This window comes from Pelophylax lessonae (assembly GCF_965119305.1).
Source record: "Pelophylax lessonae genome assembly, chromosome: 1".
In the NCBI taxonomy this organism is placed as follows: Eukaryota; Metazoa; Chordata; class Amphibia; order Anura; family Ranidae; genus Pelophylax; species Pelophylax lessonae.
The window spans coordinates 360,272,460-360,286,636 of record NC_138768.1 but is presented as its reverse complement, the minus strand read 5'-3'; the positions used below and the strand labels follow the sequence as shown (position 1 = coordinate 360,286,636).

The following is a 14,177-nucleotide window of genomic DNA, read 5'->3' as shown; positions in this document are numbered from 1 at the left end:
GTGGCGTTACCTTTCGGTCTCGCCACGGCTCCGCGGGTCTTCACAAAGGTGTTGGCCCCAATGTTGGCACTTCTGCGCCAAAGAGGTATATCGATTCTAGGTTACCTAGACGATCTTCTGCTTCATGCAGAGTCTCCTCAGACCTTGCTACAAAACATAGAAATTACTATGATTTCTTTACAGGAATTCGGGTGGCTGGTGAACCAGCAAAAGTCTTTTCTGGTTCCCACCCAGAGGCTCGAATATCTGGGTCTAATTCTAGACACAGTCAGGACAAGAGTGTTTCTTCCGGTAGGGAAACTTCGAAAGATTCAATCAGCAGTCCAGTTGTTACTGTCCAACAGCTGGTCTTCCCTTCGGACTTGCATGAGGGTTCTGGGGTTGATGGTGGCTTCATTCGAAGCAGTCCCATTTGCCCAGTCCCATACCCGAATTCTTCAGCAAGAGATTCTCCTCAGATGGAATCGGAATCCGGAATCTCTGGACAATCAGATACGATTGAGCAAACAGACCAGAGAGTCTCTGGTTTGGTGGCTTCGGTCTCCAATGCTCAGCCAGGGAAAGTCATTTCTGCCAATATATTGGACGATAGTGACCACGGATGCCAGTCTATCCGGATGGGGAGGAATTCTCGGTCAATTATCTGCCCAGGGACTTTGGTCCCCGGAAGAATCCAGATTACCGATAAATGTATTGGAACTGAGAGCGATCAGACTTTGTCTGATTCACTGGACCGAGCAGCTCCAGGGCAGCCCGGTTCGGATTCAGTCGGACAATGCCACGGCCGTGGCTTATGTCAATCACCAGGGGGGCACCAAGAGTGTCCGAGCGGCCAAAGAAGTGGCTTGCATTCTTCGCTGGGCGGAACGATTTGTTCCAGCAATCTCTGCGGTGTTCATTCCGGGGGTGGAGAATTGGCAGGCAGATTATCTCAGCCGTCAGACCCTGGATCAGGGGGAATGGTCCCTCCATCCAGACGTTTTCCACCAGTTGTGCCTACGGTGGGGCACCCCGGATGTGGATCTGTTGGCATCGCGATTCAACAGGAAAGTTCAGAGATTCGTGGCTCGCTCCCGCGATCCTCTAGCAGAAACCGCAGACGCACTGTTCGCCCCGTGGGGGCAATACCAGCTAATATATGCCTTCCCTCCTCTCGCGTTACTGCCAAGACTTCTTCGCAGGGTAGAGGAGGAAGGAATCCCAGTAATCCTGGTAGCTCCGGACTGGCCTCGTCGAGCTTGGTACGCCGACATGGTCAGACTGGTGGCGGACGTCCCGTGGAGATTTCCTCTCAGAGAGGATCTACTGTCTCAGGGACCGATCCTCCATCCTGCTTTACGATCGCTGGCTTTAACGGCCTGGCTATTGAGACCCAGGTGCTGAAGGACAAAGGTTTGTCAGCTTCAGTTATTCCTACTCTAGTTGAAGCAAGGAAAGCGACTTCCAGAAAGATTTATCATCGCACATGGAAGTCCTACATTGCATGGTGTGAACCTTTGGGGTTCCGTCCTCGGTCTTATTCGATTAGTCGAATATTGTTTTTTCTGCAACAAGGGGTTGAGCAGAAACTGGCCTTGAGTACTATCAAGGGTCAGGTCTCAGCATTAGCCATCTTCTTTCAGAAGCCTTTGGCTATTCATTCCTTGGTGCGGAATTTCATCCAGGGGGTGCGACATCTGGCTCCGCCAGTGCACGCGCCGTTACCCCCCTGGGATCTTAATTTAGTGTTGTCGGTTCTTCAGAAACCTCCCTTTGAAGATATTAGGGAGATTCCTCTACCCACGTTGTCCCAGAAGGTGGCCTTCTTGGTGGCTATTACTTCTGCACGCAGGGTGTCAGAACTGGCCGCATTATCTTGTCGTTCACCATATCTGGTGGTTCATAGAGATAAGGTGGTTCTTCGTCCGAATCCATCCTTCCTACCAAAAGTAGTTTCAGAATTTCATCTGAATGAAGAAATTGTATTACCTTCCCTGTGTCCTAAGCCCAGTCATCCTCGGGAATTTGCTTTGCACTCCTTGGATGTGGTCCGGGCGATCAGGGTATACTTGAAAACGACAGACTCGTTTCGCAAGACGGATTCACTTTTTGTGATCCCAGATGGACCCAAAAAGGGGTTGCCTGCACCTGCCGCGACCATTTCCAGATGGATCAGACAGACGGTAGTGCAGGCTTATTCTATTAAGGGTCGGGAGCCCCCGTTCCCTGTTAAGGCGCACTCCACTCGGGCACTTAGTGCGTCATGGGCCTTTCGCCATCAGGCGTCAGTGGTCCAGGTGTGCAAGGCGGCTACCTGGTCGTCGGTGCATACCTTCTCTAAACATTATAAAGTTGATGTAATGGCATCGTCTGATGCCTCATTTGGCCGCAAGGTTTTGCAGGCCGCAATTTGAGGAGACCAGTGGTCTACCTCGAGGGTTTTTTTCCGTTGGAAAATTTTTTCTTTAGTCTCATTCTTTGTTTATAATGAGCCTTTAAAACTTCTAGTTTGGCACCGGTTGGGCCTACTAGATTGGATTTGATTTTGTCAATCCCACCCCTCATTTGTGGCACTGCTTCTGGATGTCCCAGCTCTTGAGAATCAAGAAGACTACGTCTGTCAATGAGCGATAGAGAAAAATGGATTTTTGTAAGAACTTACCGTAAAATCCTTTTCTCTTAAGCTCATTGACAGACGTAGTACCCGCCCCTCTATCATTGAGTTGGGTTGGGTTAATTTCTCTGTACTGCTTTAAACAGAACTGATTCCCTGTAGCAGAGAGAGGGAGGATATACCCTCAGGGACTGCCCCCTAGGGTGGAGCCAGAACGTTTTGTCATTCTGCCTAGTCCTACTCCTGCGGAGACAACATAACCCAGCTCTTGAGAATCAAGAAGACTACGTCTGTCAATGAGCTTAAGAGAAAAGGATTTTACGGTAAGTTCTTACAAAAATCAATTTTTTTTTTTTTTTTTTTTTTTTAGTATTCCTATTTGTTATTGCTAATGTTTGCTTTATTGACAGATACAAAATCAGATCCCTGGAGCCATATTTCCTTTTATATTTTACCCAATAAAACCACCGAAGTCTGTGACCTTGGACTCAGGTTTGTTCTTTCAATTACATTATTTTTATTTTTTGCAAAATCTTTTTCACATTTAACATCCACCAAAAACAGAAAAAGAAAAAGACAAACGTGACAAAGATAATAAAGGGTGCGAGCTCAAAACCACAAGCACCCTGTGCAACAGGTATACAAATGACAAATCCAGAACAATTATAATTGATATCTCCAAAGGAGTCCACATCAACATCAAACAGCATAGGGAGAGTACTCAGTTATTTTCTTAACTCATGGTAACTAGGGACATGTTTTCCTAATTATTTTATTTAAATTTCAGATAGTGATACTCTTGTCATTTTAGTGGCATTGCAGAAAAGCTAGTTATGTTTACATCCTTACAGGAATAACTTTATTTCAGAACAGATGCCACAACAAAGCCAAATTAATTTCAAATAGTATAATGTGATACTAAGATAATGGTTTAATGATAAAAAAAAAAAGAAAAAGGTTCATGACTCATCATATGTACATTTGATATTGTTTAGAACCAAAACCTTTCACTGATGTGAGCATTGTGATGAGAACAGCCGGACATTCTGAAATATCACGAATAAAGTAAGTGAGAATATTGCTCAGACTTGTTTTTATTGTGGCATTTAGCACATTTATTTTTTGTCTAATATAGAGAAAGTAAAGCAAGTGAGTACAAGCAAAAGCATAGGATGGTACCATCATAAACTAGTATCAAAATAAAAATGTTTGTGATTGAATCCCACCAACAAATAAATATATATATATATATATGTAAATTGAAGCTAAACTTTGAGGAAAGTAAAAATTATATTAAAGATAAATGTTATTTTATGTGTAGGGAAACAAGAAAAGCAGTTTGACCCAATGCTCAGCTTCTACAGGCTCCTCTGTGCTGCCAGACAAGTTCCTGCAGCCTCTTCTCCCCTATGCTGTGGCATTGGAATGCCCTCTAAAGTCATTAAAACTAATGTAGGGGTCATATCCCTACACTGGATGTGAGAATGCTGAGGGATAGTCCACTGCCGCAGCGTAGTGAAATATCCGATGTAGGAGTGGAAGATTGGGTAAGTAAAACTGCTTTACCATCCCCACAGCAAGGGAGCATTTTTACTTTTCCCTGAGAGGGTGCTCCAATGTATTAGAGGGAAATAATTGCACATAGTTATCAGGTAATCTTCTGCATAATAATATTAATATATAATAATTCATATATAAATATATGATGTATTATAAATATGGATTTAAAAAAATTGAAATGTAATTTAAAGGATAAATACAGTTTTTATAAAATTGGATATGTTGTATATTGTTTAGATATGAAAAATATACTTTAAAGGGTAAATGCAGTTTTTATTAGGGCCTGTTTACACTGGCCTGCACTCAGTTAAAGGGCGATGCACATTCAAGCACATCACACCTTGTACTTTTTCTTTCTCAAGACTTAATTTCAGTGTACCACAGCTTGGCTGTGCTGTGTATAAACAGGGACTGTACATGGAGCCCTCAGGTGAGTTCTGGTCTGTTGCAGAGAAATGCATTTTTCCACACTGCACTGCTCAACACCCAGTGGTTTTTTTGCAGCGTAAACTGAGCACTTTTTGTTTTTGTGTACCCTTGTGGTAACTTGGGTTGGGCCGATGCAGGAAAACGCCAGTCACTGCACTAGTGTGAATGAGCTCTAAAGGTTAAACTGAAATGAGTACACAATTTGCTGCCAAATGCAAAATGTAGTAAGTTATCTCTTTTTTTTGTTAATGTAATTCTATTGTTTAACATGTATACATTTTAGGGTAATGTTTTTTAGTTTAACCACTTAAGCCCCGAAGATTTTACCCCCTTCCTGACCAGGGGGTATTTTGCGTGACTTTAACGGACAATTGCGATGCTGTATCTAAACGAATTTGGCGTCCTTTTTTACCCACAAACAGAGCTTTCTTTTGGTGGTATTTGATCACCTGTGCAATTTTTTTTTTTTTGATCATGCGCTATAAACAAAAAAAGAGCGTAAATTATGCAAAAATAGCAATATTTTTCACATTTTTTTATATGAAATTCCCCCCAAATCCAAATTTTTTAACATTTTGGGCCAATTTGTTTTATGCTACCTATGTTTGGTAAAAAAAATCGCAAAAAGTGTATTTTGATTGGTTTGCGCAAAAGTTATCGCGTTTACTAACAAAGGGAAAGATTTTTGTCATTTTTGTTGTTTTTTTTTTTTTTAACGCATAATGGCGGCGATCTGCGATTTTTTTTTTTTTTTTGCGGTACTGCGACATTGCGGCGGACAGATCGGACCCTTGACTGACATTTTTGACACTTTTGGGGTTACCAGTGACATTTCTACAGTAATCAGTGCTATACATATGTACTGTTACTGTAAAAATACACTGGCAGTGAAGGGGTTAACTTTTTTTTGAAAGGGAGGGGCTATGTGTGTCCCTAGGGGCGTGCTTTCTACTGTGATTGGCTGTGGCTTCAGATGTATGAACAGTATGATCATCCTTCATACACAGGGGAGAATGACAGGCAGCTTGTTTACACAAGCCGCCTGACTTTCTCCCTCTCCCCCGACGATTGCGGTCACACGCGCGGGGGGGGGGGGGGTCCGTGACCGCGCGGGGGGGGGGGTTCCGTGACCGCGCCTCCGGCGGCGCGCGCTCGCTCCCTAGACCCTCACAGGCTGGCGACGTAGACCTACGTCGCTTTGCCTGTGAGGGGCTGACTGCCGACGTAGATCTACGTTAGGCAGTCGGCAAGTGGTTAAAAATGCGACCTGTACGGGTTTAATGCAGCCTTAACATCTCCTGTGCTCTATATGGTGAGAAGTAATTGAACGCTGCCAGATGTGAACACTTCAGCTATGTACAAGCACTAGGGGAACACTATTGTTTATACATTTTACATATGTTTCAAATCCTAATTTTTTAAATCTCTCCTAGGGCCGGAGTCTACCGGCTTCTGCTTACTTCAAATTTTGTTTTGCATTCCCACACAAGTCTATGGGAATGCGAAACCCACTTGAAGTAGACCATATGCAGGTCAGAAGGAAGTCAACAGCAGGGTAAATGCTCCTGGCGATGAATTGTGAATAATCTTTGAAGCTTCTTAAACTGATGCCACTGGCACAAGCCCAAAGTCTGTCAACACAAGCCACTATTATTGTGCATTTAAATCCCTGAAATGTATGTACTACAAACTATTATTTTCTTCCAACAGGTACTTCAAGGTTTTAATTCAAGAAATGGACCTGCGATTGGATCTGGGGTTTTTGTATGCCTTGGCAGAGCTTTTTACTCAGAGTGGAGATGTGTCTAATGACCAGGAGGTAGGGTTGCAATAAAATACAGTTTTTTTTCTATTAAATTTTTTAAAATGTGATATGCAGTTCTTTTGTTACTGAAGTATTTTACATGTATATACTTATATGTAGAGCCTGGTATGCTGCTAGCCTCTGGCTTCATTTATGTCTTGGATACTCAGTGAGATCTCCCTGCTATATTTCCTGACTCTTTACTGTCCACCAGTGTGTTTTGGGTGGTGGTCTCACTTCTGCAGCATTCTGTATCCCCTGTTGCAGTTTGTATAATAAATTAAGCCCAGCAGAATGAGAAGGACCTCATTTGTATTAGTCAAAGCAAATGTACAGACCCAAAAACTCAAAAGAACCAAAAAGAAAGCTTCATTAACCAAGTCCCTAAGAAATCTAAAAAATAGGGGTTTAACTCTCCAGCATTTACCAAATACTGACATATTGGTTTTGGATGGACTGACCATTTAATAGATCATTTCATATGGGAAATGGTTTTAAGATTGCCATAAAAAGGCAAATAATACCTCAGGATAATTTTTCTGATGCTGAAAAGTGTATAGCTATTTTTTTCAGGTAGTTAACTAGTCCTCTGAAACAATTTTAGGAATACGATAGATCCCTTAATTCCACAGTTGACTATTAATTCCCCTGCACTTGTCAACTTATTGTCAAAACAGAGCACTGTAGTGTAAGTGAGTTATCTAGGTCACTTAAGTGTATAACATACTACCCATGATTTAGTAAATAAGAGGTTGAATAGTGGTTAAAGCTCTTGGCTGGAATTGTCTTCTACTGAGAGCTTTATTGGTAATTATAGAGGTAGCAATATCTTGATTAGATTATTTTCTGGATCCCTTTAGACATTTGGTTGATTCCCCCATCAACGCATGCTATTTTTATGCGGAAATCCCTCCTGCCAAACCATTGACTTCTCCCAGCTGGGGAAGCCGTCCCCTCGGGAAGAAGACCTATGCCAGCCACTAATAATAATCGCAAGTAAAATCCTGAAGGCTGGTTTTACCCAGGTTGATTAATTGATCATCTTGGTACATTCAGCCTGCCACCATACACGCTTCAACTCTTGGCCGGTTCCTGGCCATGCACTGATTGAAATTCATCCAGTCCCTGCCAAACCAGCTAAAATTCGATCAGTGAGTGGCAATCCCTGTTCAACAGATATAACAGTCTTTACAAGTACTGCTAAATGATAACAGCAGTCTCCATTAGCTGTACACACAGTCACCATAATGTAAACAACAGGATTTCAGTTGGCTATTAGACACAAGAAAGGATGTAATGGTAGTGTACTACTGGCCCAACAAAAATACTGTAAAATGACAAAGCTGGTTTTGAAATGTGGTTCACATCCTGTTTAATGTTATCGTGCTCTACTTTCCCTGATTATGTGAAATATGCTTCAATAGGTTGTGCTCTTCAAAAAAGATGTGGAGTCCCTCCAAACTGAATTGAGCACAGTGACTTCTATTAATACCTCCCAACTCAGCTTGTATGAGAATTTTCATATATCTCCTATAAAGGTAATGTAAGATGGACACGTTACTTTGTTTATTAAAAATATGCTACATACTTTAATCTGCTTTTTTATTTATTTATTTTAATTGCAGCTGCATTTAAGCTTCTCCCTTAGTAGTGGTGGAGATGATGGAAATAAAGAGCTTCGAGATAAAGAACTTATACCAGTGCAATCTTTAAATCTTCTCCTGAAAAGTATCGGTGCTACCCTGACTGATGTGCAGGATGTTGTGTTCAAGTATGTGATCCACAGCTGCACTTCTATATGATAGAATGTCTCCAAGTTATCGATATTCATGCTATTTCTCATTTTTTTAGACTGGCTTTTTTTGAGATTCAAAACCAAGTTTACACAACACAAGAGCTGCAGTCGGAAGTTATAAGACATTATTCACGACAAGTGAGTAGTTATTAACATACATCTATACTTACAGCTGAACACAAGAAAATGATTGCATGTTTACATTGATCCAGCTTGGCACAATGCAAATATGCATATCTCCTACCTGATGGGTTGAAGAAGCTGACTATCAATGTAGTAGTCAGCATGATAGCCGCAGTTGTCTGGGTCCTACTGGGATTTTGTGTGATTGGCTTCTTTTGTGCGCTCGGCACTGTTATCATTTATAGAATGGCTTGTATTTTTTCAATGAATACAAGGCACATTCTGAATGGACAGGGTAGAGTGGAGGGGTGGTAACATCATAAGCTTTACTTTGTCCAACCAGTTAAACACCTTGTATACATTGAAAAAATGGTGTTCTGTGAATGCCTGCAATGCCGAGAGAGCAACTCCCTGTGGTAAGTGTGCAAAAAGGAAGCCACTTGCTAAGGACAGGGAGATGGCTATCACTGTATTAGCACCATTTACTACAGTGATTTTCAGCTTTCCCGAGCAGCCCAACAGCTATGGTATATGCAAACCACATTGTGCCAAGCTGATCAAGATAAGAACTGTATATAATAAAGATAATTCCTGGCGTTCAGTTTCAAAAACATAGTTATTAAGTCAAACATTATCTCAAAAATAATTTTTAATTGAGAAAATGACTTGTTATTGAAAAAAACATTTTTTGTGATTGAGCACTATGTTATCATCACAGAAGTGCTTATAATTGAGCCTTGACACCCCAGTTTCATAAAAATTTGACCAGGGCAGCATTATTTAGAATAAAGATTGTTTTAATTCCACAGTCTAGGTTGTGGAGTGATGATTTGCATTGCATAGTACTAAAAAGTTTGGGGTTTCCCTTACTTTTATTCTCAAAGATCACGGACAAATGGTAAATCTGCAAGAGGTTTTATCATCTTCCCTACTCTATAAAAAAAAAAACAACGTATGTGGTATGTCAAGGGATGGGGGTGTGTTAACTGTTAAGACCGTTTTAGGAATAGGTAATGTTAGGAACAAGGGCTGTTAAAAATTATATCATTCCAGCTAAATGGCTGCAGAAAAGTGAGCAAGCACAGAGAAAATGAGAAGACATGCAAAAAAACTTGCAGGAGACTACAAAAAGGGAGGTCACCCAAAACAAGAATTGTGTAAATTTCCATAAGTTAACAGATCCCCACATTAAATCAATATTCACAGACCTCTCCAAACCAATCACAAGTTGGTTTGTTTCGCTCTACTACTAAAAAAAAAAAACCCTCTTCTAATGTTTTTGATACATGTACAATTTTCAATAAAAAGGTTGGCTTCAGTGACTTGAACATGGTTGTTGATAATTTTTTTTCAAACTGTCTTTCTGCATTTTTAGGCCATTAAACAAATGTACGTTCTTGTTCTTGGCCTTGATGTGCTGGGGAACCCCTTTGGTTTATTTCGAGATCTTTCTGAGGGGGTGGAAGCTTTCTTTTATGAGCCTTACCAGGTAATACATGTGTCAGTGTCTCAAAATCTTGAGTGCATTTTAGTATTTTACTTTGATATAATGGCTTTTATTGCTATTGTGTATTGGCCTGCTTTTATTTTGTTATGTTGGCCTGCTTTTATTTTTCTTGTTGATTTACTAACAATGGTACGAGCAATATAAGACATGCAAAAATTAACAGTATATGATGATCTATTTTTTTTTTACCTAGATTTTTTCCAACATCAGGGTCTCAGCATTGTGTAATTTCGGCATAGAGAATACCAGCACAAAAGGTGCAACCGCATGTGGTCTTTGTCACCGTAGACTAGAGTAGAATTCTCTAAGCCTCTGTGATGGGAGCCGTGGACCAAAATGCCTTTTCACCAAGATCCCAGTGTTGGGACAAAGTGGGGGAGATTTACTAAAACTGGTGCACACAAAATCTGGTGCAGCTGTGCATAGTAACCAATCTACTTCTAAATTCAGCTTGTTCAAAAAAGCTTTGACAATAAAACCTGGAAGCTGATTGCTTACTATGCACAGCTACACCTGATTTTGTGTGAACCAGCTTTAGTAAATTTCCCCCAGTTTACTATCCATTAGGGATAGACCGATATGGTTTTTTCAGGGCCGATACCGATATTATGGTTACAACATATCGGTATCGGCCGATATGGGCCAATATTTTCTAGATTTAAAGTTTTGAAAAATAAAGACAATTTTTTACATAAATCTGGTACTGAACATGTTAATTTTTGTTTAATTATTAATGGCTGGCTTGCTGGCACCCTGTGGTGGGTGGCTGGCTTTCTGGCACCCTGTGGTGGGTGGCTGGCTGGCACCCTGTGGTGGGTGGCTGGCTGGCACCCTGTGGTGGATGGCTGGCTGGCACCCTGCGGTGGGTGGCTGGCACCCTGTGGTAGGTAGGTGGCTGGCAGAGGGCCTGTGGGTGGCTGGCTGGTACAGGGCCTGTGGGTGGCTGGCTGGTACAGGGCCTGTGGGTGGCTGGCTGGTACAGGGCCTGGGGGCGGCTGGCTGGTACAGGGCCTGTGGGCGGCTGGCTGGTACAGTGCCTGTGGCTGGCTGCTACAGAGCCTGTGTGTGGCTGGCTGTCTGGCCCCCTGTGGTGGGTGGGTAGCTGGCTGGCACCCTGCGGTGGGTGGGTGGCTGGCTGGTACAGGGCCTGTGGGTGACTGGGGGGTACAGGGCCTGTGGGTTGCTGGCTGGCTGTTACAGTGCCGGTTGTTGGCTGGTACAGGGCCTGTGGGTGGCTGGCTGGCTGGTACAGGGCTTGTTGGTGGCTGGCTGGCTCGCTGGTACAGGGCCTGTGTGGGTGGGTGGCTGGCTGGCACCGGGCTGCTGTGGGTGGGTGTATGGCTGTGATACACTCCAGCGAGACTAGTCCCGACTCCAGACGAGGCTGTCCAAGGTGAGGGAGGCGGCCCAAGAAGGCAGAATGACATCACAAAAATATCGGCCAGTTCCAGGGCCATTACCGATATATCGGGGAAACTGCATATCGACCCCTGATATATTGGCCAATAATCGGTCTATCCCTACTATCAATTTATAACAGAATAAAAATTCTTTCATTAATTTTGCAGTTTCATTACTTTAAATGCTAGCTTAGCATGAATTTAAATAATCCATACATTTATTCTGTAGTATTCATGCTAATGCATTCTCCAATTGGCTGGCGATTGAAAATTATCATCCCAGTGTTCAGCATTTTACGTATGGTGGCCTGTGTCCTTTTTGATGCATTTATTATCCATGAAACATTCTTCTCCGAAAAGTCTGACTTGTTTTCATGATGATGTTATTTTAATGCCTTCCCATAGGGAGCTATTCAAGGTCCTGAAGAGTTTGTTGAAGGAATGGCACTGGGAGTAAAGGCACTTGTTGGTGGAGCAGTTGGTAAGTGAGCAAATGATCTTTTAAGGCATGCAGGCATAGATAAGCAGAGATTTCATGCATTCTGACTCTGGTTGTGGATATAGTCTTGCCATTTCCTTAAAGCTCATCTCTGGGCAAGTATTTTGTTTTTTTATGCCAAATCCCCTCTCCTCTAGAGCACACCTCTCCCACCTCACGTTTTTTTCTTTTTACTTACTCTCCCCGTGACATGAAAACCTTCTCTGATGTCTAGGTGATATCATCACCCAATTTAAGGATCTTTTTTTTCCCATGGTTCAGGGATGAGGAGTCTACAGGGCACCAGATTCATAGCTGGGATGGCTGGTCTTCTTAAAAGTAAATGACGTTTCAAGCGCAGTTGGTAGGCAGCATTTTATGAGGAACTAAGGCAGAAAGAAAGCTAGGACACCTGAAAGAGCAAGCCCTGAGGCTTTTGCTTTATTAAAAAAAAAAAAACTGCCCCGGAGACAGCTTTAATCTGTTTAGATTATACGTAAACAGGATTTGATTTGGTCCCTCAGAATACAGTGTTTTAGAAAAATATCAAATTTGTAGTAAATACAGGTGTAGCCCAAATATGATCATGCTTGGGAAAACCTTTCACTCTGGAAATATGAAAAATGTATAGAAATGCAGAGGATTATTGATAATCACAGCTCTCACTGCAAGATAAACAGATTGTGATCATCTATTAGAATCACTATATATGTTCTTGTTTTTTTTAGAATGTGTAAAAAATAGTTCTTTGATTGGCATTCAGGTGTAAACCGAACAAGATTTTCATGCTTAGAAGTATCACTCCGAGCATGCTCTAATTCCAACAGCTTGCCAGCCAAAAGTTGTCATTGCTGCGAAAGTAGGAATTGCCTGAAAGCTGTACCTTTATAAACAACTGGCTGACAGAGGTTTCCTAGGGAGGGGATCTTGTGACAAAGCGTCAAAGAAAGTGCCGTCTCCCATGTTTTATTATATTTGGGAAATAGAACATCCAGCATACTAACAAATGCAAACCGTTCCGTTGACACAAACTATGTAGACAGTCATACCATTGTGACATTTAGTTATATGATGGATTGAAATCAGACTGTAAGTGACCACCATGTAGGTGACTCAGGAAAGCTCTGAGGTTAGTCCTGTCCCTGTATGTATAGCAGGAGGGCCCAAGGCTTTGCAGACCATACAGTCAGCTATAGTTTCAGCAAAGTTCTTGTGCTGTAATTGACACCCCCAGCCATATAAACATGCCTGCACTGACAGGAGCCTAGCTGACAGGCAGTTTCAGGTTTTGTGTCCTCCTCTGCACAGTTGTCTTTTTGCTAAACTTTTAGGGGTTTTTGCTGCTGGAGGCCTGGGATGCTGCCATGTGAGACAAGCCTTGGACTCTTGCGAAAAGACAAAATTCAAGAGCTCTTGGTTGTTGTAGTCCCTGAGGTGACCTGTGGCTCTGAACCAGCCTGTTCTGGTGCCTCCTTTTGAAAGTAATCAGAAAAGGCCCAGTCTGCTGCTGAAGGGAGGATGATGAGGGGCCATCCAGGAGGGGCTGGCCTAATGAGTCACACAGCTTTGCTTCATTGTACAAATTTGCAAATTTATAAAAAGGTGATCACTGTGTATTGTTTATTTTTTACCACTACCTTTCACCCAGAAGACATTGGAAATGCATATAAGGCACTTTAGATTCTGATTCTGACTTTCGTTGTAATATGTTTGTTGTAATAGGTGGTTTAGCTGGGGCTGCATCTCGAATCACGAGTGCGATGGCCAAAGGTGTAGCAGCCATTACTATGGATGAAGAATACCAGCAGAAGAGGAGAGAAGCCATGAACAAACAGCCAAGTGGCATCAGGGAAGGTCTTACCCGTGGAGGTAAAGGCCTTGTGTCTGTAAGTAAAATTTTCCTTTTGAATTACCTTAAACATTACAGAATAATAACATTTTTATTGTTTTTGTTAAAGGCTTAACTAATACAACATTGTAAAGAATACTAAAAAAATCTGCAGAATGTGTAACCTCTAGAAGCCAATTCAGTACCCATGTTCACTTACAGTGGCAAGTATGTGAACCTCTTGGAATTATTTGGAATTCTGCAGTATTTTGCCATAAAATGTGATCTGACCTTTTATCTAAGTCACAACAATAGACACACACAAGGTGCTTAAAGGAGTTGTAAAGGATGAAGGTTTTTTATTTTAATGCATTCTATGGATTAAGATAAAAAGCCTTCTGTGTGCAGCAGCTCCCCTCAGCCCCCCTACTACTTACCTGAGGTCCCTCTCTGTCCAGCGATGTCCACAATTTTCTCAGCCATCCGAGATTCTCCCTCCTGATTGGCTGAAACACGCCATTGGCTTCCACTGCTGTTATTTAATGTCAGGTAGCCAATCAGGGGAGAGAGGGGACAGGGCTGGGTCGGGGCTTCGTGTCTGAATGGACACGGGGAGCTGTGAATCCGCTCAGGGTGCCCCCATAGCAAGTTGCTTTCTGT

At 42.2% G+C, this 14,177-nt stretch overlaps 1 protein-coding gene across 1 annotated transcript in view; it reads left to right on the top strand.

The window, feature by feature from the left end:
• VPS13A (vacuolar protein sorting 13 homolog A) overlaps positions 1–14,177 on the top strand; it is a 427,491-nt gene that overhangs the window by 333,890 nt on the left and 79,424 nt on the right. Inside the window, exons 57-65 of the mRNA XM_082266808.1 lie at positions 3,004–3,085; positions 3,589–3,658; positions 6,293–6,401; positions 7,811–7,924; positions 8,012–8,157; positions 8,238–8,319; positions 9,680–9,793; positions 11,617–11,692; positions 13,412–13,575. Coding sequence (XP_082122934.1) covers positions 3,004–3,085; positions 3,589–3,658; positions 6,293–6,401; positions 7,811–7,924; positions 8,012–8,157; positions 8,238–8,319; positions 9,680–9,793; positions 11,617–11,692; positions 13,412–13,575 — 957 coding nt within the window. The remainder of the gene's footprint in view (positions 1–3,003; positions 3,086–3,588; positions 3,659–6,292; positions 6,402–7,810; positions 7,925–8,011; positions 8,158–8,237; positions 8,320–9,679; positions 9,794–11,616; positions 11,693–13,411; positions 13,576–14,177) is intronic.